The 19,463-nt window shown below is 39.3% G+C and overlaps 4 protein-coding genes across 8 annotated transcripts in view; 1 reads left to right on the forward strand and 3 right to left on the reverse strand.

Moving 5' to 3' along the window:
- Nucleotides 1-110: 110 nt before the first annotated feature.
- Nucleotides 111-5,863, reverse strand: bpgm (2,3-bisphosphoglycerate mutase). Its single transcript, XM_061676663.1, has 3 exons — nt 5,786-5,863; nt 4,047-4,663; nt 111-1,399 (listed from the first exon to the last, which is right to left on the reverse strand). The coding sequence occupies exons 2-3, from the start codon at nt 4,639-4,641 to the stop codon at nt 1,224-1,226; spliced, it is 771 nt and encodes a 256-aa protein (XP_061532647.1). The 5' UTR covers nt 4,642-4,663; nt 5,786-5,863; the 3' UTR covers nt 111-1,223.
- A 515-nt stretch (nt 5,864-6,378) lies between these two features.
- Nucleotides 6,379-19,463, forward strand: part of LOC133403275 (interleukin-17 receptor A) — a 35,521-nt gene continuing 22,436 nt past the window's right edge. The window contains exons 1-2 of one of the 2 annotated variants that reach the window (XM_061678046.1): nt 6,379-6,389; nt 10,827-10,920. The gene's annotated coding sequence lies outside the window, so the exon portion shown is untranslated. Of the gene's footprint in view, nt 6,390-9,600; nt 9,789-10,826; nt 10,921-19,463 lie in introns of those variants that run through there. The other variant, XM_061678045.1, reaches the window with a different exon arrangement.
- LOC133403276 (troponin I, slow skeletal muscle-like) lies at nt 8,367-13,241 on the reverse strand. The gene is made up of 5 exons (XM_061678048.1): nt 12,850-13,241; nt 12,628-12,759; nt 11,323-11,412; nt 10,804-10,977; nt 8,367-8,767 (listed from the first exon to the last, which is right to left on the reverse strand). The coding sequence occupies exons 2-5, from the start codon at nt 12,751-12,753 to the stop codon at nt 8,678-8,680; spliced, it is 480 nt and encodes a 159-aa protein (XP_061534032.1). The 5' UTR covers nt 12,754-12,759; nt 12,850-13,241; the 3' UTR covers nt 8,367-8,677.
- On the reverse strand, nt 13,342-19,453 carry tnni4b.2 (troponin I4b, tandem duplicate 2). Of its 4 annotated transcripts, none has more exons than XM_061678051.1 (7): nt 19,367-19,450; nt 19,131-19,262; nt 18,124-18,213; nt 17,857-18,030; nt 17,501-17,762; nt 13,562-14,324; nt 13,342-13,378 (listed from the first exon to the last, which is right to left on the reverse strand). In XM_061678051.1, exons 2-5 carry the CDS (start codon nt 19,233-19,235, stop codon nt 17,676-17,678), a joined length of 456 nt encoding a protein of 151 aa, XP_061534035.1. In that variant the 5' UTR covers nt 19,236-19,262; nt 19,367-19,450; the 3' UTR covers nt 13,342-13,378; nt 13,562-14,324; nt 17,501-17,675. The 4 variants fall into 4 exon arrangements, with proteins under 4 accessions (XP_061534035.1, XP_061534037.1, XP_061534036.1 ...); XM_061678053.1 differs by having other exon boundaries at nt 13,350-14,324; nt 17,501-17,571; nt 17,665-17,762; nt 19,367-19,453; XM_061678052.1 differs by having other exon boundaries at nt 13,350-14,110; nt 14,218-14,324.

A 19,463-nucleotide genomic window follows, 5' to 3' on the forward strand; every position in this document is an offset into this window, starting at 1 on the left:
GTACTTGTTTTATGCTGACATGGATGTAAAATGTGGTTTAAATCTTATCTTGGCTCATAGCTTCCTTAAAACCAAAGTATGACTGAAACAAGCAAGTTTTTTTTCTCCATGTAACGTCTTTATTTGCTTCACAAAAAAACAAATTCACTTTAGATGAGTGACAAACACAACAGTGATTCCTACTTTTTCAGCCTTTTTCCATGGGAATATAATGCAATTTTGAACATTAAGACAACATGCTACAGAGAATTGGATTATTTTCTGCAGTGTATACTCATTTTGTTGAAAAACAACAGTATATGTACAACAGTGCCTAGCATTTTGAATCATTTGCTACTAAATCCCCACAGGTTATCTATCGCTTTACCAGTGCATACGAAACAGGAGGGCAGTAAAAAGTAATACTAAGTCGAGCAAAATAGCAGCAGATTCCTTTACATTCAATGACAAGATAGTGCTGTTGGAAGACGTAGTACTTGCTGACTCGGGAGTGCCTTTTAGCATTTTATAACAGTACATAAATCGAATAAGTGCACCAAAACAATGTTTTGAATACCGTAACAATACAACCATTGAATACCTCAAACATTTGGGATAGGGTATCTTTGAAAAAGGAATCTTCAATTCCTGAAACGTTTGAAGGATGTCCCGTGAAATCATTTCAAATCAACCAGGATTCTTGCTTGGACGTCGAAAAATAATTCCCGACTATGCAGTGCAAGTGAGTCGCAGTCTATGTGGTAATAATTCATACAGTATTTTGTAATGCAAAACAGGTTTCCTCGCCGAGGGCATTTATTTACTCAGCTGTGATATCACCTTTGTTTTTTCCTCGGGGGTGGGGGGTAGCAAAAGGGAGGTGTCTGTAGATGGTAGATTGACACAACCTTAACACTGATGCCAACACACAAGGAATAAAACAAAATCATGTAACATAAAACAAGTTGACGCGTTTTAAAACTGAAGCACCGCATTTTAGCTAGAATGAATACATTATTTAGTAAACAAGCCACATCAGGGTGGTCAATTTGGAGACAATATGAACTGACAACTCCCTCCCCACAGTGGTAGGTCAGATACACATTAACTTCACATTAAGACTTCCTCCTCTCTTTCAATTTATTTTAAGTAGCCATCAGGATTTTGTTTCATTCTCATATCAACAATGAGTTATCCTGTACCCGCTAAGGATAACGTTACTTTAAGAATGTCTTATGTCCAGATCAAGTTGACGCCTTGGCTTTTCCCTGATCCTCCACCTTCTTAATGGCTGCCTGGATTTTCTGCTGATCTCCCAGTAGCTGGCGAGCCTTCACGGGCTTCAGCTGCGCATCCAGCTCCAGCAGCACGGGAATTCCCGTCGGCAAAGTCACGCTGGCGATATCGTCATCCGAAATCCCTGTTGGGATCATATCAACAGGAATGTTGAAGCGAGCCAAACTAGACTTAAGGGCAGTTTCCCGCCGAATAGACAATAATGGTTCAGTTCATTACCTGCACAAGTGAATGACATAATAAATATGAAGCTGTACCTAATATTTGACTTCACACCGATCTGATCGGCTTGATCGGTATTGGCTGATAATTAGAATTTTATGCTGATCGGCTTTGATGTCATAATTCGCGGATCCAATCAATGACCGCTAAAGACATTTACTCCACGTCGCGTATGAATCCCAAAGCTAGTTTAGTTTTAGCCTTGTTACACGTCTTGTGACATAGTACTGTAACTATCTGACGTCCAATAAAGTTTTTTTGCAATCTTGCCGGTGAAAATATTTTTAGCGGTGTGGGACTTTTTTGCGGCATCTCAGACAGACAACACGTAAATCATTTGTAATCTGTGCAAAACTGAAGTGCCTCGCGGCGGAACGTCATCTAAATGCTTCAACACAACAAATTTGATCAGGCACCTAAAGAATATACCAAAGGAGGAGTATGCCGCGTTCAAGCAACGCAGCATGGAAAAAGAAACGCACAGCCAAACGGACGCAAACTCTGGACAACACCCGTCCATATACTGTAGTGAGATAGTGGGATAGTGAGAAAGTTAGAGTTGGCATGTCATTAACAGTATTTGTTAAAGTAATTTAATTGCAATAAAGTTATTTAATTATAGTAATTTAGCACCCATTATTTCTGTCTCAAGTAATGTTTGTTTGACCTGACTGAACTTTAAACTTGAATGCCCCCTAGAGGTCATCGATGTTTTACCTTTTGTCTAAAATGCTAGAGAATACTCAGTATACAGTACACAAGTATATAAAGTCATTTAAATAGACACATTGCTCCATCTTGTGATTGGATCGGTGATCAGTTATCGGTTTCTCCAAAATCCTGATCATGTAAAGCCTATCTAATATTCTGCCTTTATAACTGTAACGACCATCCTAATGCTCAGTTTTGATTGACAATGTCAGAAATGTATTTAGTTTACCAAGTAGTGAAACCCTGCTAAATTGTGCTGCTCCTTCTGAGCCCGCCAAACAGTCAAATACAAAATGAGAACACTTGCAAGGAGCTGCTGCAAGCCACAACTTGAGTTACGAGCTTGGTCACGGAACAAATGAAAACTCAAAAGTCAAGGTTTCACTGTACTTCATAAACTGAGGAACCCTCAGTAAATGTAAAGTAAGTGAGTGGCCTATGGCCTGCAAGTACAGTATTATCAAAGGTCAATGTGGATGTTCAATGTAACCTAAGATAAGTGGCCTTTTGGAGCAGGTTCAAGCTTCCATTTCTGGCACAATGCGACACTTGACGAGCACAATCATGTGGGAGCTGCTGCTCAATGAATCAATGAATGAATAAATGACACGAAGATAAACGCTGAAGGCCTCATTTACCACGATAGAAAATGGCGGGCGCTATTGTGTGTTCATCCACTCCGCCAGATTGGGGTTCGGTGCCGGTTTTGAACCTGCCTTTTAGATGCGGTACTTAATGACACAAAATCAGTCACCACAATATTGTCTCAGGTTTGATAAATCACATTGCCCAAGCTAGATTAATTGACAGTGGCGCTTTGAGATACAAGTAAACCGAGTGGTGACTTTTTCAAGATACAAGGCACTGTTCGGACGATTTTTCCTGGTCGCAATAAAATCAACTCGCTTAACAACAAACAAAAGTTGAACAATTATTTTTTTTTTTTTAAAAAGAGGCTTCAAGCGGTTTATTGCCACACCTAGTTGAGGTTTACTAATAAACAAAACAAAATATTAAAAAGCCATTGACAGGCTAACGAATAACTTCAGTGTTGCAGTGATATCAGATGGGCTTGACATGAACTTTGTTGCTCACCAGCCACTGTGGCTAGTGGTTTCCCAGAGTTACTAGCCACTCAGCATTTCACTAGCCACAGTCTTGTTGTTGAATAATAGACCTCATACGCAACAAACCTCTGCATTTGGTAAAACAAATCAAAGCACTGGCTTCCAGGTCAGGTGACTGGCGGAGCCCTATGGGGGCAGGCATTAACGTCAAGCTGTGGATATAACCCTGTAAGCAATGGATATTTGTACACGAACAATGGAACAACACATGTAGGCAGACAATATAACAATACTGACAAACATATATTCTTTATCCCTTGTGAAAAATAACTAATATTGCTGCAGCTTACTGTGTCAGTTGTGAAACTCTTCTTCGTGTGTGTCTCTACGTCTGTATTATACTGCTCTTCGGTGGCCAAGGTGCCCACACCAGAGGGAGCAGCACAATATCCACTGAATTGAAGAACAAAATGTGGCAAAAAACTGTTTAATTCTTTACATTGTATGTAATTATGGCATTACTGTATGTTTTTATAAAGGACAATACTATGGAGTGCTAGTTCCAGTATTACAAAACACACTACAACATTTTTTATTGTGTTTTGGGAAGACGATCAGATTATTGGCATTTCTATTTATTTCAATGGAGAAAGATGATATGAGTGTTTTGAGTTACGAATGTGGTCACAGAACAAATTAAACTCATATCTCAAGGCACTGCTGAAGTTATTTCTACTCCTCCCAGTATTTTGCGTCAGAAGTGCTGTGTACCTTCCAGGTGTTTTAGCAGGGCCCTGCAGCTGTTTCCATGAGCCGCAATCAGCACCGTCCTGCCTTGGCGAATCTCGGGGATTACAGTGCTTTCCCAATATGGCAGCAGTCTGTCCAACACCTCCTTCAGGCTCTCGGCCCGAGGAAGCTTTTCCTTCTCTACGTCGCACGTGCTGTATCTGCGATCGGTGTAGATTTCGCTGAAGTACGGGTGCGATTCATCTATGGCAGGCGGCGTGACGTCGTAGCTCCTCCGCCACAGCTTCACCTTCTCCTCCCCGTGTTGGGCGGCCATTTCTGCCCGGTTCAAGCCAATCAGGGCTCCGTAGTGACGCTCGTTGAGCCTCCACGACTTCACCACGGGGACCCACTCCTGCCCCATCGCCTCCAGGACCAGCCAGGCCGTCTGGATGGAGCGACTGAGGATGGAGGTGAACGCTATGTCGAACTTGTAGCCCAGCTCCTTCAGGAGCCGGCCACAATCCCGGGCCTCTTTCACACCGTCCTCGCTCAGCTTCTGGTCCACCCAGCTGCAGAAACGGTTCTCGCGGTTCCACGCCCCCTCCCCATGCCTCAGCAGAAAGAGTTTGTACATCGATATCAGCAGCACCACAATCCTGAACATACACATCAAGTTCAAATGAGGACGCTAGTTATAAATAATAAATGAACACAACTGGAAAGCAACACGGTGAACTGCTGGTTAACAAGGGGTTTTCTCGGTTCAGGCGTTTCTGTATGTAATTTGCCTGTTCTCCCTGTGCCTATATGGGTTTCCACCTTCTCCAACTTCCTGCCATATTCCAAAAACATGCATGTTAGGTTCTTTGATGGGTCTAAATAAGGGGTGTCAAACTCATTGTAGTTAAGGGGCCACATGTATCTTAATTTCTGGATGTGAGCTAATGTGAGGTGTGAATACTTGTTTATCTATAAAATCCTTGCGACTTGCCGGTGAGGCAGGGTACACCCTGTTCTGGTCACCGGCCAATCGCAAGGCATATATAGAAAACAACCATTCACACCTATGGACATAGTAGTCTTTAATGAACCCAACATGCATGTTTTTGTTATGTGGCTGGAAGCCAGAGTACCGGGAGGAAACCCACACAAGCAAGGCGAGAACATGCAAACCTGAGATTCGATCCCCAAATTTCATGTGCCAACCACTTGTTCACTGTGCTGCCCCAATGCGAACAAATTTATTTCAATATTAGTTTATTTGTTCCTATGACCTTCAAGTTAAGGAATGATATTTTTCCATTTACTATGCCTCATTGTTATAGCCCAAACAGCAAGGTTGCCCATTTCTAACTAGTCATAATCTGTTAATTTCTTTTTATATCTGGTGGAAGGCTTTAAAATAAAAATTTAAAATTCCGATAATTTGCAAGCCAAACAAAATTTTTGTGCAATCTTAATAAAGGTTAAGGTTGATCTCAGGAGACTGAGACTGGAACTTACAGTATTACTGTACTATTATTAGCATTACTATATGAGGCAATGAAGCAAGCTTCCCCAGTAATCACGCATGTCCTAACATGCATCGAAGAAGTTATTTGACGTGTTGCTCCATGATCGGATTAGTGTAGTTATCAGACACTTTATTTACCACGACAAACATAGCTGCTAGCACCCCGATATTAGGCACCCCAGCGTCGAAGCAGCATAACAAGCAGCCAGTCGGAAGCGTTTACACATAAATATCATGTACCAGTTTTGTGTGCAAGTCGGCTTACCCTATGTGGCTTTTAAATGCGGTGGGAAGGTAGCAGCGACGATGTTGATAATATTTAGCCCGGCCATGAAAGCGTCCGCATGATCGACAGCTTGCCTGTCCAATCCGAATAGCGGAGCACCCAAGCATCGGCAACGTCATGCCCATATTTGGAGGAGAATAACGCCCAGTAATTCGCCACAGAGGGAGATGAGGAGGACGGCGCCAACAACAGAAAGTTTTTTTTTTTTTTTTTTTTTAAATAGAAATAGCTGGCAAACCTCATTTAAGACTTTTTTTGTCGAACTAACTTCCTGGTTTTCAAGGTTATATTTTGCTAGTGTTTTTTTTTTTCATTTAAGTTTAACCGTTGGCATTATTAAAGTAAAACAGTGGCGTGAAGTAACAAAATAAAAATACTGTACTTCGTAATTTACGTGTTGTTCTGTTTCAGAATAAGTGCTGAAAACATCTGCAATGACTAAGAACAATGTAGTAACAAATTGTTGTGCTATAGCGTTAAATAGCTTTTCACCATCTCCATTTGTCAGGATTTTTGGGCGGGGCTAAAAACAAGCCCAAGTATACTTGGGCTTTCTGGCATTAGTAGGTCCTCCCCCCACTATGTAAGTACTCGCAATTGAGCGTTAGTAATAATAATTTGGCCCATGTCTTCCATTACAGCATTCCACATACAGTAGCTGCTAGCGGGCTTGTTGACTGGCGTTGGGTCCATCCGATACTCCATAGCCTCGCTCCATGCATCGTGGGTCGATCCACACGAGAGAGACGCTTCAGAGAAACTGTTTATTTACGTTCGATAGCCCACAAGCTAGCAAGCTAACTCGCCCAGCGGTGGGGTCATCTCATACATCAGCGCCTCGCTCTGTGTTGTTGTAAAGTTAAGTTGTAAACTTAACTGTTTATTTAACTCAGTGGCACACATTATAAAGCATGTAGCTGACTACAATACAGAATTTTTGAGCACATACTGTTAGAACCTATTTGATTGACAGCTGAAAAAAGAGTGTGGCGTGTTTCACACCGCATTCAGATGGTCACGTCCACAGCATTCCACAGCCTGGAAGTGGGCTCTGTTTTCATGACTGTGGAGCCTCATTTTAGTCATTTTTGTCGTTTTATTTTTGTCTTTTTATTGAACTTTTTTTAAATTTAGCAATAATCTCTGTTGTGTGTCAAATTTATAAGACATTTTATTTTCACTTGACAGGGCCTTTAAGTAGATTTTTCAGGTATCTGTACTTTGAAATTTTTTTGGTCTGATTTTCGTATTTTACTCCCTGCATTTGAAAACAGGTATCTTTATAGATATCTCTGTACATTCTACTCCATACACTTTCAAAATAAGCCTGTTACTTATTCCACTGCCTGCTGTTGTATGGCAAGCAGATTCAACATTTAAAAGTAAAATACTTTATTGTTAAGTCTTTTTGTTTTCTCACACTTTAGACTGATTTGCATGGTGAAAAGACATGCATGGAGTGGGGCTCTTCTCTTCTTGACCCTGTGTTTGCGGTTCTGGCATCTGTGGGGGCGGAACTTTCTTTACTCCTTCCCGATCTCGGGGAAGGATTTAAAAAAAAAATTAAATATACATTTTCACCAAGGGCGGCACATTGGACGACTGGTTAGAGCGTCAGCCTCACAGGTTTTCTCCGGGCACTCCGGTTTCCTCCCACATCCCAAAAACATGCATTAATTGGAGACTCTAAATTGCCCGTAGGCATGACTGTGAGTGTGTTGTTTGTTTCTATGTGCCCTGCGACTGGCTGGCAACCAGTTCAGTGTGTACCCCGCCTCCTGCCCGATGACAGCTGGGATAGGCTCCAGCACGTCTGCAACCCTAGTGAGGAGAAGCGGCTCAGAAAATGGATGGATGGATTTTCACCAAGTTGATTCAAAAATAGAAGTGATGGAAATTCAGACGTAGTTAACATGATCACTAAAGGACTGGCAAAATAACTGACTTTTCTGTTGCTCGGATTAATGGCACAGATGTGCTCCTTCGACGGTGATATGAATGGTGTGCTGTCGTTTACTAGCAGGGTTAGCCATTATGTTTTGCAAAATTACTCAAAGACAACCCAGCCAAACATTTTATTCATACTTGTGAGAAAATACCTTTCACAAACCCGATGATGGTGTTGTTTCCCAATCTGTCCCTTTAAAGGGGGCTACGACGCCACCAGGCAGTCTTGCATTTTTCTCTTTATCAATATTTACAAATTCCAGTCAATTTTATATTCTTTCCCACAGGTTGCACCTGATTAATTTTTTTTTAGATTTATTTTTGTAAAAGAAATGGGGGAAAACTGCAATAATGGACTGTCCACATATGTAAAATTGCAACTAAATCTTGATTTAAAACCAGTATTCATCTGAAAGATATCCCTTTTCTGAATTGTTTTTTGCACTTAATAATAATTATTTTTTTTTAGTTAACTCACTCTAGTTCTCATTGGCTCAAATGTCCCTTAATATTTACATTAGTGACAGTAATGGATTTTTTTCCCAACATTTCTTAGGTTACAATTCAAAACACAACTTAACAAAAACAAGCATGACACAATTATTCACCATTTATGATTACATCATCAGGACTTAGATATTGCATGAAGTGCACGTTTGTATTTAACATGATATTCTGTACTCACTGCTATTAAAAAATACACATTTAAGATTCAAATGTCATAAGATTCAGATGTCACCCTTACATTGTTATGACATTCTTCTTCTTGAGAATGATAATACAGATGATGTTTTCACTATTTTCCTCCACAGGTTTGCCCGATTAGTAAAAGTGTTTTTCAAAAAGTGAGCGACAGTCACTCGGCCCATTGGCTTCATCCAAGTCTGATGGCAAATGTCTTCCCAAAGATGACGAGACCGACGTCTACTGGCCGGCATTGAACAGTTTCATTCTGCCCTCCATACCCGTACCCATGGCGTCCACGTTCTTACGCCAGTCTGTCACTTCCTCTTTCTGTGGGGTCGATAAAATAATCGAATTTGTATGATATTCGGATATTGTGTGTTCATAATTAATGTAAATGTGGGGCAAACATTTTCTTTTTCAGTTTTCATTCATTTTGACCGTCTCAAACGGTGTCCACACATATAGATAATCGGGCTAAATTTGAGCATTTTACCCTCCTTTCCGATCTAAATCAGCAGTGGCCTGATTGTCGGCTATCTCTAAGAGATTATCCTGAGCGATTGTCCTGTGATGTGGGATGTCTGAAAAGAGGCCAGCAAGCCTTGCACTTGCACGAAAACCACCACTTGTACTCCGGTGCAAGTCTACGGAAATAGAGCCCATAGTCTCCGCTGCCCCACACAGAAGTAAAGTTTTCAAACTTTTAAAGTGTCAAATTTGCATGACGCATGGCAGAAACAACAGTGTGTGACTCGCAGTCAGAAGAGGCCCAACACTGTTTACCTTACAGACCAAGAAAATGAAAAGCTATACCATGCACTATGTGTATGCCTAAAAATGATGACATTTCAGCCTACAAGAACTCCACTTCAGTTTTTTTTCTCTCTATCACTACTTACTCTTGCTCAAGTAATTATTTGGAGGACATTACACTTTTACTTAAAGTGAACTCCGATTGCAATGACATGTTTGGTATATATGATCTCTTTCGACTTGAGTAATATAACAATAAGATACAACTTTTGATCATCTTTTCCAGATTTATATATTTTTACAAATCGTAATTTCAACATAGGCCGCCATTGTTTTTTCGTCGCAGTGCATTCTGGGTAGTGACGTCAAATGAGGATGTGCCCGACGCCTGGAGTTTTTAGCAGTAGCCACAGTAGCAGCCCGTGACAGCGATGAACGCTGTTCAACCATTTCAGTTTGAGCCAGAGTGTGATCAGGGAAAGGAGAGTGAGGAAGACACAAGCAATGAGGATGAATATGACGGGTGTGAAGAAACTCTATAGTTGGTCATATTCAGTGGTGTATTTGTAGCTCCTGCTAAAGTGGGCTGATCGAGGTACGTGGCCAGCGACTCCTTGTCTTTCATGTCTTTCTGCTCGGCTTCTGCTTGTCACACACGGCCGTTTAGTCTCCTTGTGAGGAAAAAATAAAAATAAAAAATCTGGGCTGAAGTGACGAGATCTTTCGGCAGCTCAACTCTTCTGATCGCATCCTCCCACCGTTTCCTCAACTTTCTCTCTTTGGGAAAGCTATGAATGCTTACCTCCATTTTTGCATTCCGTCCTGATTGGAAATTGTATCCAAAAGCAGTGCAGTATGGCACTTTTAGCTCTTTTCGCTGACGATAAGTTGTTCGCAAGTGGTCAGAGTCATCAATCCCAGAATGCTTTGCACACACTAAAACATAGCGGCGATAGTGTATCGAATTAAGGTCTAAAAAAAAATATTTTTTTAATTTATAGGAATAAATTATAAATATATACCACTGAATTTCAGTAGTAGAGGTCAGTAGTTGTAAAATGAAATGTATTTGTCATTTCAATCGGAGCTCACTTTAAGTCACAATATGCTAAAGCACAAGTGTCAAACTCAAGGACTTGGGGGCAAATCTGGTCCGCCAAGTCATTTCATGTGGCCCGCGAAAGCAAATCATCTGTGTCAACTTCCATGATTATTGCTCAAATTCTCATAAAATAATAACAATAAATAGCGTTGAGACATTGCAAGCATTTTCTGTTTATGGTAACTTGAACAACAGTTGAACAAACTATTATCCTTGACTTCTGATTTCAAAACTAGGTATCCATCAATTTGTATGTAATAATGAGGGGACTAAACATTTATATGGATTCACAGTCAATGGCCCTCTGAGGTCCGACTTAATACTACGAGAGACATCTTTATGTGTGTGGTGTGCCCTATTGGTCATCTCGAGTACACCTATACAGTAAGCATAGTCAGTACACACATGCTAATTTTTTCCCCCCCTGTGCTTTCATATTCTGAACATCGATTCAGATGTTAGAAATCAGTATGCTTATAAAATCGAAATGGCAAAGACAATCTCTCACCTTCTCCTCCTCTTTCTTCACAGTCTTGAGGTTAGCCTTGAAGTCCACAGACTCTTTGACTTTGGCACCCAGCAGCGCTCCCAACATGGCGTCTGCAGACACCCTCACCCTCTTCAGGTTCGGCCTCTTCATTTTGCCCTTCAGCTCGTAGATCTTCTGATACAGGTCCCGCAACTATTTTTTTCCATTCATACCACCACAAGAAAAGACAGTTGCTTACTTGTCATAATGTTCATATTTCAGAAATAATCGGGTACACACACATACTGATCAGTTTGTGAGTTACAACTCTGTGGTTAAATATTTAACTGTGTGGTGTATTGTCAAGGCTTTACTTTTTATAAATTGGATCGAGGAGTCTCCAATTTGAGAATTAAAATCACAAGAAATTGCGGGAAATCTGCTATAAATTGCAACTATTAAGAGTGCTGACAACAAACGTGCCAGAATGGCCTTCGATTGGTTTGTACCATTGATACCATAGGCAGATACCATTGAAAATAAAACTAGAACACATACCTCTATATCATTTTTGGCCACCTTTAAAGCAATGTCATAACGATCCTCATCAACGACATCAATCTTCTGGTGTAGCTCTTTGCAAAGATTCTGTAGACATAAACGTTAAAGTACTATATTGGAAGTGTTTAATCTCATCAAATGTCAATGACCTATGGGGTCCCTCAAGGGTCAGTTCTTGGAGCCCTCCTGTTCAGCCTGTATATGCTACCCTTGGGTCAAATTCTTCAGAAGTTTAATTTTGACTATTATAGCTATGCAGATGACACAGTTATATATAGCAGTGTCTCCAGATGACTACAGTTCAATTGAGGTGTTGTGTCACTGTCTAAAACAGATAAATAACTGGATGAGGCAAAATGTTCTTCAATTAAACCACAACAAAACTGAGATAATTGTTTTTGGGAATAAAGAAAAGAGGATTGCTGTTAGTAAATACCTGGAGTCACTCTCTTTAAAAACCAAAGACCAAGTCCAAAACCTTGGTGTACTGATAGATTCTGACCTGACTTTCAACAGTCATATCAAATCAATTACTAAAACTGCCTTCTTCCATCTGAAGAACATATCCAGAATGAAGGCTTACATTAACAATTAGACCAGGAGAAGCTCATCCATGCTTTTATCTCAAGTAGACTTGACTATTGTAATGGTCTTCTGACTGGACTCCCCAGAAAGAGCATTAAACAGCTGCAACTCATTCAGAACGTTGCAGCTCGGGTTCTGACCAGAACAAAGAGGTCAGAGCATATTACGCCAGTTCTAAAGTCTTTACACTGCCTCCCAGTCATCTTTAGAATATATTTTAAAGTTCTGCTACTGGTCTATAAATCACTAAATGGTTTAGGTCCTGAATACATGAAAGAATTGCTCATGGGATATAAACCCAGTAGGGCTCTGAGACTCAGATCAAATAGTGGAGCACAGAGTCCAAAGCAAACATGGTGAAGCAGCATTTAGCTATCATGCTGCACACAAATGAAATAAGTTGCCAACAGAAGTGACGTCAGCCCCAAGTGTGAAGTTTTTAAGTCCAGGTTAAAAACTATTTGTCTCATGCTTTTTTGAGCATTTTCACTTTCAAATGATATTTCTTGCACTGTACACTGTTTCAATTGTACTTTTTTTCTCTGTTTGTTTTAAATGTTTCTAAGCTGTTTTTTGTCTTTGTTTTTAAATGCTTTTAATCATGTAAAGCACATTGAGTTACCTTGCGTATGAAATGCGCTACAGAAATACATTTGCTTTGCTATATATGTTATATACAGTACGGTTAGATCATTGTTTTTAATGTTGACAACACACCTGCAGTTCCTGTGTAGACAGGTTGGACATCTGGAGTTCCGGAACTTTCTCAGTCAGGGTTCTCTCCCGTTCGTCTCGTCTTACTTGCTTGTCATTCTCCAGCATCACCATGGCCTTCTTCATCATTTTGGTCTGATTGCACAGAATTTTGTACAAAGATGACACCCCAGCCAGCAATGACATAACTTGAGTAAATTCATATAGGAAGAAAAGGTGGCATACCTTCAAATATAGTCTGCGAGATGCAGAGATTTTTGGTTTCTGGAAAACGAAATGGCGAATATATTCAGATTTTTTGGGGGCAGCAAATTTTCAATATACAACACTTTAGATTCATAATTTAAGTTAGTGTGAGGAAAACAATAACCAAGTGAGCCAATGAGAGTTTTGAACTTCTGTCAAGTTGAGAGCATGTCATTTAAATTACACAGCTACAGTAATTAATTTTGGAACAATAAAGACAATTGATCATATTTGTTGTTTGTAATATTACCTATTATCTTACTCTATCACCATAATTTCAGATTTTGCATTTTTGATGATGCAAATTATTTTTTGATACTAAATTTTACTTACCGAAGGCCTGAGCATGTAAGCAGAAGGTGACATTGATTCATAGTGAGAGAGTAGAGGCAAAATTGTGTTAATGATACTTATTTAAACATTCACAGTTCAAATGTGAGTCATGTTACAATGAAGCTGAAATGTACTCACGCCTCAGACATAGTGACAGCTCTTCTTGTGTCTCCCTCTGTCAGGAGAGAAAGGAAAATAAACATCTCATTTTGTAGACAAAGTATGACTATGTTTAAAGGTCAAACTACGCATTGAAACAGCATTTATTAAAATAAGACAATACCTGGTCAAGATCAGACAAAGATGGTTGATATCGCACATATTCTACAAACGTCACAAAATAGCATTTTCTTCTTACCTTACACAATATGCGACAAAATTTCTCGCCAGGCTGCTTTTTCTGAGATGAGAAGGGCACAAAGAGGCTGGATATATAGATTCCAGCGCCCTTGTGAGTGGCTCTCCAAAATAGACACTCTGTCCTCACCATTCTTGCCCGGCGTCTTGTATGAGGTGTGAAAATGTCCACCTGTGAGACTTTCTTTTGGGCCTCCTTATGGGCTGATAGGAGGTCCAGTGACACATGCTGGGGTTGAAATGAATGAATCATTCTCAAGTTGCTCGATTGCTATCTGTGTGTTTTAACAAATGATCCCATGGGAAATAATGTAAAGTGAATTAATTCATTTTCAGGCTCAAAACTGTCATAAAATTATTATTAACTGTACAGGGAATGTAACATTTGAATAATCATAACTGTCATGCAAGTGTAAATAAATCAATTAACTGCGGTATAATAAAACTAGGGTAAAGTAAAACTGCTCACATTTTGAAGACACCTGTAATGTTGAGGAAACAAGAAGGCATTTACAGAGCGATACTGGCACCTCGTGGCATTTTGTAGGTACTGCTGGAATGAATAAAGCCTTGTGATAGTTCAGGCCCGATCCCGAGGCAGGGCGAAGGCCTTCTTGGAATTGGTGTTTATTACTATTCTTCCGACGAATTAATTACCTTTTGGGGGGCTTCACCATTCAGCATTATACCATAGAGCAGGTGTGTCAAACTCATTTTTGTTGCGGGCCACATTGTAGTCAAGGTTTCCCTCAGACGGCCGTTGACTGTGAAACCATATAAATGGTTAGTCACCTCATTATTACATACACACAACAAATTGATGGATACCTAGTTTTGAAATCAGAAGTCAAGGATAATAGTTTATTCAACTATTGTTCAAGTTACCATAAACAGAAAATGCTTGCAATGTCTCAACGCTACTATTTATTGTTATTATTGTATGAGAATTTGAGCAATAAGCTGGAAGGAAGCTGACACAGATGATTTGCTTTTGCTGGGCCACATGAAGTGACTTGGCAGGCCAGATTTGGCCCCCGGGCCTTGAGTTTGACACCTGTGCTATAGAGAGCTACCACTGTTCCACTGATACATTGATGCCATAGATACAGTCGATATCATTGATACAAATCAATAGATGTTGTAGATAGCATTAATGCCATAGTGAGATACCATTGATATCACAGATGGATCCCATTGATGCCATGGATACATAAAGATACCAATGGATAGATACCATTGATGCCAACAGTAGATCAAATTGATACCACAGATTTATAGATCGATTGCTTAATAGATTAACGGATCTCATCGACATACCCTACACATTGACTATACTGGATGCCGTTGATGCATTGTTAGCATAGATAGAACCCACCGATAAAATGTATAACATTGATTCATAGAGAGATACCATTGATATTATAGATGGATTGGGTCGATAGTTTGATTGATACCATAGGTATAACATACAGACATAACCAAGTGTAGAGTGTGTATTCTGGTGAAAATGTACATATAGCTGGAGACTGAAACACGACCACCCAAAAGTCACTCAGCGCCCTGGAAAGTTAGGAAAAAATAAAATAAAATTGGTGGACAGGTCTATCATACCTGGACACATGGAAAACCCTCGGGGACCCATGGATGAAATTGTCCAGGAAGTCAGAAATATTGGTTTGAAGCAGACATTTTCAGAAGATTCAAGGGCTCGTACTTTAAAGAACTATTTGCCCAAATGAATCCCGATTGGAAGCAGGTATCGCAGATGTAGATCTTTCTCTTTTTTTTTGACCTGATCCTGACTTTTTTGGCTTTTGTTTTGTTTTTTGTTTTATTTTCAAGAAAAAAATAGTTGAAAAAAAGTCATGGCAATAATAATGAGCGTGAATTATTCGCTGATTTTGCAATTCCGGGTCAGCCCCTATCCCTTGCAAATAGCGGGGGCCCACTTTACAGTACATATTGCACTTTTCATGTACAGTACACTTTTTACATATATGAAATATTGTGCATACAGTGGACCCCCGCTATTTGCGGGGGATAGGGACCGAGCCTGACCACAAATAATTGACGCTCGTCATAGCTTTCCAAGTACCACCATGATATGACCGTCACTAAAATATAGTAGCATAGTGGGCTGAAGTGTTCATCAAAAACGAGGCAGAGGTTTTATTCCTAAAAAGTATATTCACTAGTATTGTTAGGCCACTGTAACTTTGCACAGTTTGAACATGAGCACTACGCATAAATATAGGAAAATGCAGTAAAAAATGTACTTAAATAACAATTCAAATGAAATATATTGCACATAAAAGTCAAATAAAAATTGTACCTAAATAAACCTAAACCAAAAGAAACACTTCTTAAAAATTAAATGCAAACAATTGAGCCTCAAAGTTAAGTACAACTGAACTGAACTCAGGCGTTGTCTCTCTCGCATACCACAACTTTGAGAATCACTGCTGTTCTGTTCATTGAACATAAGAGCAAAAAACACATGGTGTGCTTACAGTATATTTGGTGGTTTAAATGAAAGCCCATGCTCCCACCAAGAGGCTGCAGTGAAGAACTACAGTACAGTGCTGAACACCATCATTTGACAGTAAAACCAAGACTTATCACATCTTAAAGAACAAGGAGAGGTGTCAGTCAGTGGTTGACGGTTGGTTAACTGACCCTGTATCAGTATGTGTCGTTGTTTTTTTTGTTGCATGGGAGTCAAATATGCAGTCAGTCAAAGGGCCTTGGCTCTGACTGCGCCCCCACATAAAAAACATCGGTAGCGGACTACATTAAACGAGAATAGTAGAGTATGCGCTTAGAGTATGTCAGATATACAACTGAAACTCCATACACACCTTAACCTCCACCAGCATGACTTCAGGAGCATCTACTTTTAGTGGCTGTGAAGCTTTGTAATATACAGTATGTAAATATAACATTAATATTATAATGCAATTTTAAAGCAGTAGTGGTTCCATGCTTAAACTGTTGCCATCATAAAACCCTTGTTAAGTACAAACAATATTTTAGTTTACATTTTTTTTTGCAGTTGTAGAGGTTTTGAAAATTGGTTTGTCACTGCTTGATAAAGAAAAATTAAACTGAAATACAATAAAACTACTCAAACATGGCAGGCATGCTATATGAAGACACTACATTTGGCCTGGAAAATTCTATATATTACCATAATTTAATGCACTTTTGGTTAGGACACATTAAGTATTTTCAGGCTCAAACAATTGCCATAATAAAACCCAAATTGAGAGTACAGATGGTATTTTAAGTAATAAAATGTTTTAAAAGTCATATAAGTGTTAAATTTTATTATATATATAACAGATATAATGAAGCAAAATTAAACAAAAGTATAACTCCTCCAACATAACAGACATACAACATTAAATTTGGCCTGGAAAATTATATCTTGCCATAATTTTAAAGCAGTTCGGGTTAGGACACATTGATGTTTTCGTCCTAGACTCAAAGTTTTATCATAAAATCATTATTAAAAGTACCGATAATGTTTTTAGTGAAATTGTGACATTTTTGTCAAGTGTAATAAATAGTACAACATAAATAAAAATTTAAAAAAATGAAGTAAAACTACTCCAACATGCCATACATGCTACATAAAAACACTCAATTTGGCCTCGAATTTTCATATTGTGACATCATTTTTAAAGTAGTTTTGGTTAGGACACATTCATTACAAATCAAGTAACCCACAGATACTTGTCTTTCATTCCAATTAAATAGGCATTTTGTATAAAATTCTACTCAATTAATTTAATTAACTCTACATAAAAAAGGCAAAGATAGCTTGATAGCATTAATCAGCTTTATGTGTAAAAATCTACAATTTGTTGAATGATTGCTGTCAAATAATTACGTACTATATTTTGAACATCAAAGGTCAGTTTCAATGTTTTGATCATACCTTTTTTTATTGTCATCATCATCGCGTTGTTTCTCGACACCACAAGAAAATACTGCACACTTCTTCACGTTCTACAATAACAGATATGCGACACCACGTTACCGTTGAGCTGTAGCAACACACAATGATATTCACACTGTGGGCTTCCTAGTTGTCCATCTCACTCATTTTGAATCTACTGGCCGGCATTAAACAGCTTCATTCTGCCCTCCATACCAGACATGGCCTCCACATTCTTACGCCAGTCGGTCACTTCCTCCTTCTGTTCATGAGAGGAAAATCCTCAAATCAACAAATGGTGTCATAATTTGATGTCATTGGAGCGCTGAAATGAAATGAAATGAAATGGATCTTACCTTCTCATCTTCCTTCTTGACGGTCTTGAGGTTGGCCTTAAAGTCCACTGACTCCTTGACCTTGGCGCCCAGCAGAGCTCCCAACATGGCGTCAGCCGAAATCTTCACCCTTTTAAGAGCGGGTCGCTTCATTTTACCCTTAAGCTCAATGATCTTGGCGGACAGATTCTCAAGCTGAAGGAAACCATTGGCAAATGATTAAGTCAACCAAATTCTTAAATTATGGCCACCCTTAAAATGACAACGAATATAGATGAATGTCCAAACCTCTGCATAAGTCTTGGTAACCTTGGAGTTGATGTCGTAGCGCTCTTCGTCGACCACGTCAATTTTATGGTGCAGTTCTTTGCACAGAGCCTACGAGAGACCCAAGAACCTTCAGAGGTTGCAAAAAACAAGAAATGCATAGGTAACCTCAACATATCCCAGCGGACATTGTCTTCATGTTCACTTGTTCACATGCATTCCAAGTGTGTCATAAAAAAAAAATCTAGATAAAGTATTATTGTTCTAAACTGTCCCATATAAAATTGTCATCCCAAACCACTGCAGCTAAAACAAAATGTGGTACATAAAATACATTATAAATAGAAAATAAGTCAATTAAACATAACACAATTAAAGGTCTAAATGAAGCTCCTCTGCTCATGTAAACTTATAGTTTCTTGGCTCCAAGATGGCGCCAAAGCAGCACTTTTATATTAGACAGGGCTTTGGCTAGAACTTAAAAACAGTGTAGCGAATCATGAATATGCACGGAAAAATGGTAATGCTTGAAAAAATTGAAATTATTTTAAAAATTGTAGTTTGTGTGGGATCACTATTTGGCAAGCACGAGGTCACTTGCTGTTCTTTTATCTAATTGACTACTTTACATATGTTACCAGTTGAATCAATAACCAATTTATACACCATTTTTTATATTATAAAGTGGTACCAATAATGTATTAAAATAACATTTAAAAAATAAACAACAATATACACTGTAATAACAGCAGATAATATGCCATCTGTAACACCACGACTGACTGTCCTAAAAGGAGTGATAAGAAGTAAAAACAAAAAATACAACCCTTAAAAAACAGACTGAAGGGCAATCTTGAAAGGTGTCAGTATTAAATATGAAATTGAATATGTGCAGCAGACATGGCAACAGCAGCCGGCATCCCTTGCTATGAACATCGTGTGTGCTTGGCAGAGGCGTGTGGAACATTCAGAACAGCACGCTGTTAGAGCGGAACATAATGTACATGCGAGACACCGCACGCACGTACCTGAAGGTCCTGCACTGACAGCCCAGACAGCTGCAGCGGAGGAACTCTCTCATTCAAAGCAGTCTCTCTCTCCTGGCGCTTTGCTTCCTTTTCCTTCTCCAACATCACAGTTGCCACCTTTAGCAGCTTGGTCTGAATTGGAAACAAAAAGAAAGCGGTCATGAGCATGTTTTTTTTTTTTGTGTGTTTGCAGTGAGTCATTATTGATCCAATGCGCCATAAGGACAAAAAAATACCTTCAAGGTCAGTCTGCGAGATGCAGAAATCTTGGATTTTCTCTGCACAGAAATTCAACATTTGCATAAAATGCTGCATAAATGCAAAACAGTTAAC

The sequence above is a fragment of the Phycodurus eques genome, chromosome 5, assembly GCF_024500275.1.
Source record: "Phycodurus eques isolate BA_2022a chromosome 5, UOR_Pequ_1.1, whole genome shotgun sequence".
In the NCBI taxonomy this organism is placed as follows: Eukaryota; Metazoa; Chordata; class Actinopteri; order Syngnathiformes; family Syngnathidae; genus Phycodurus; species Phycodurus eques.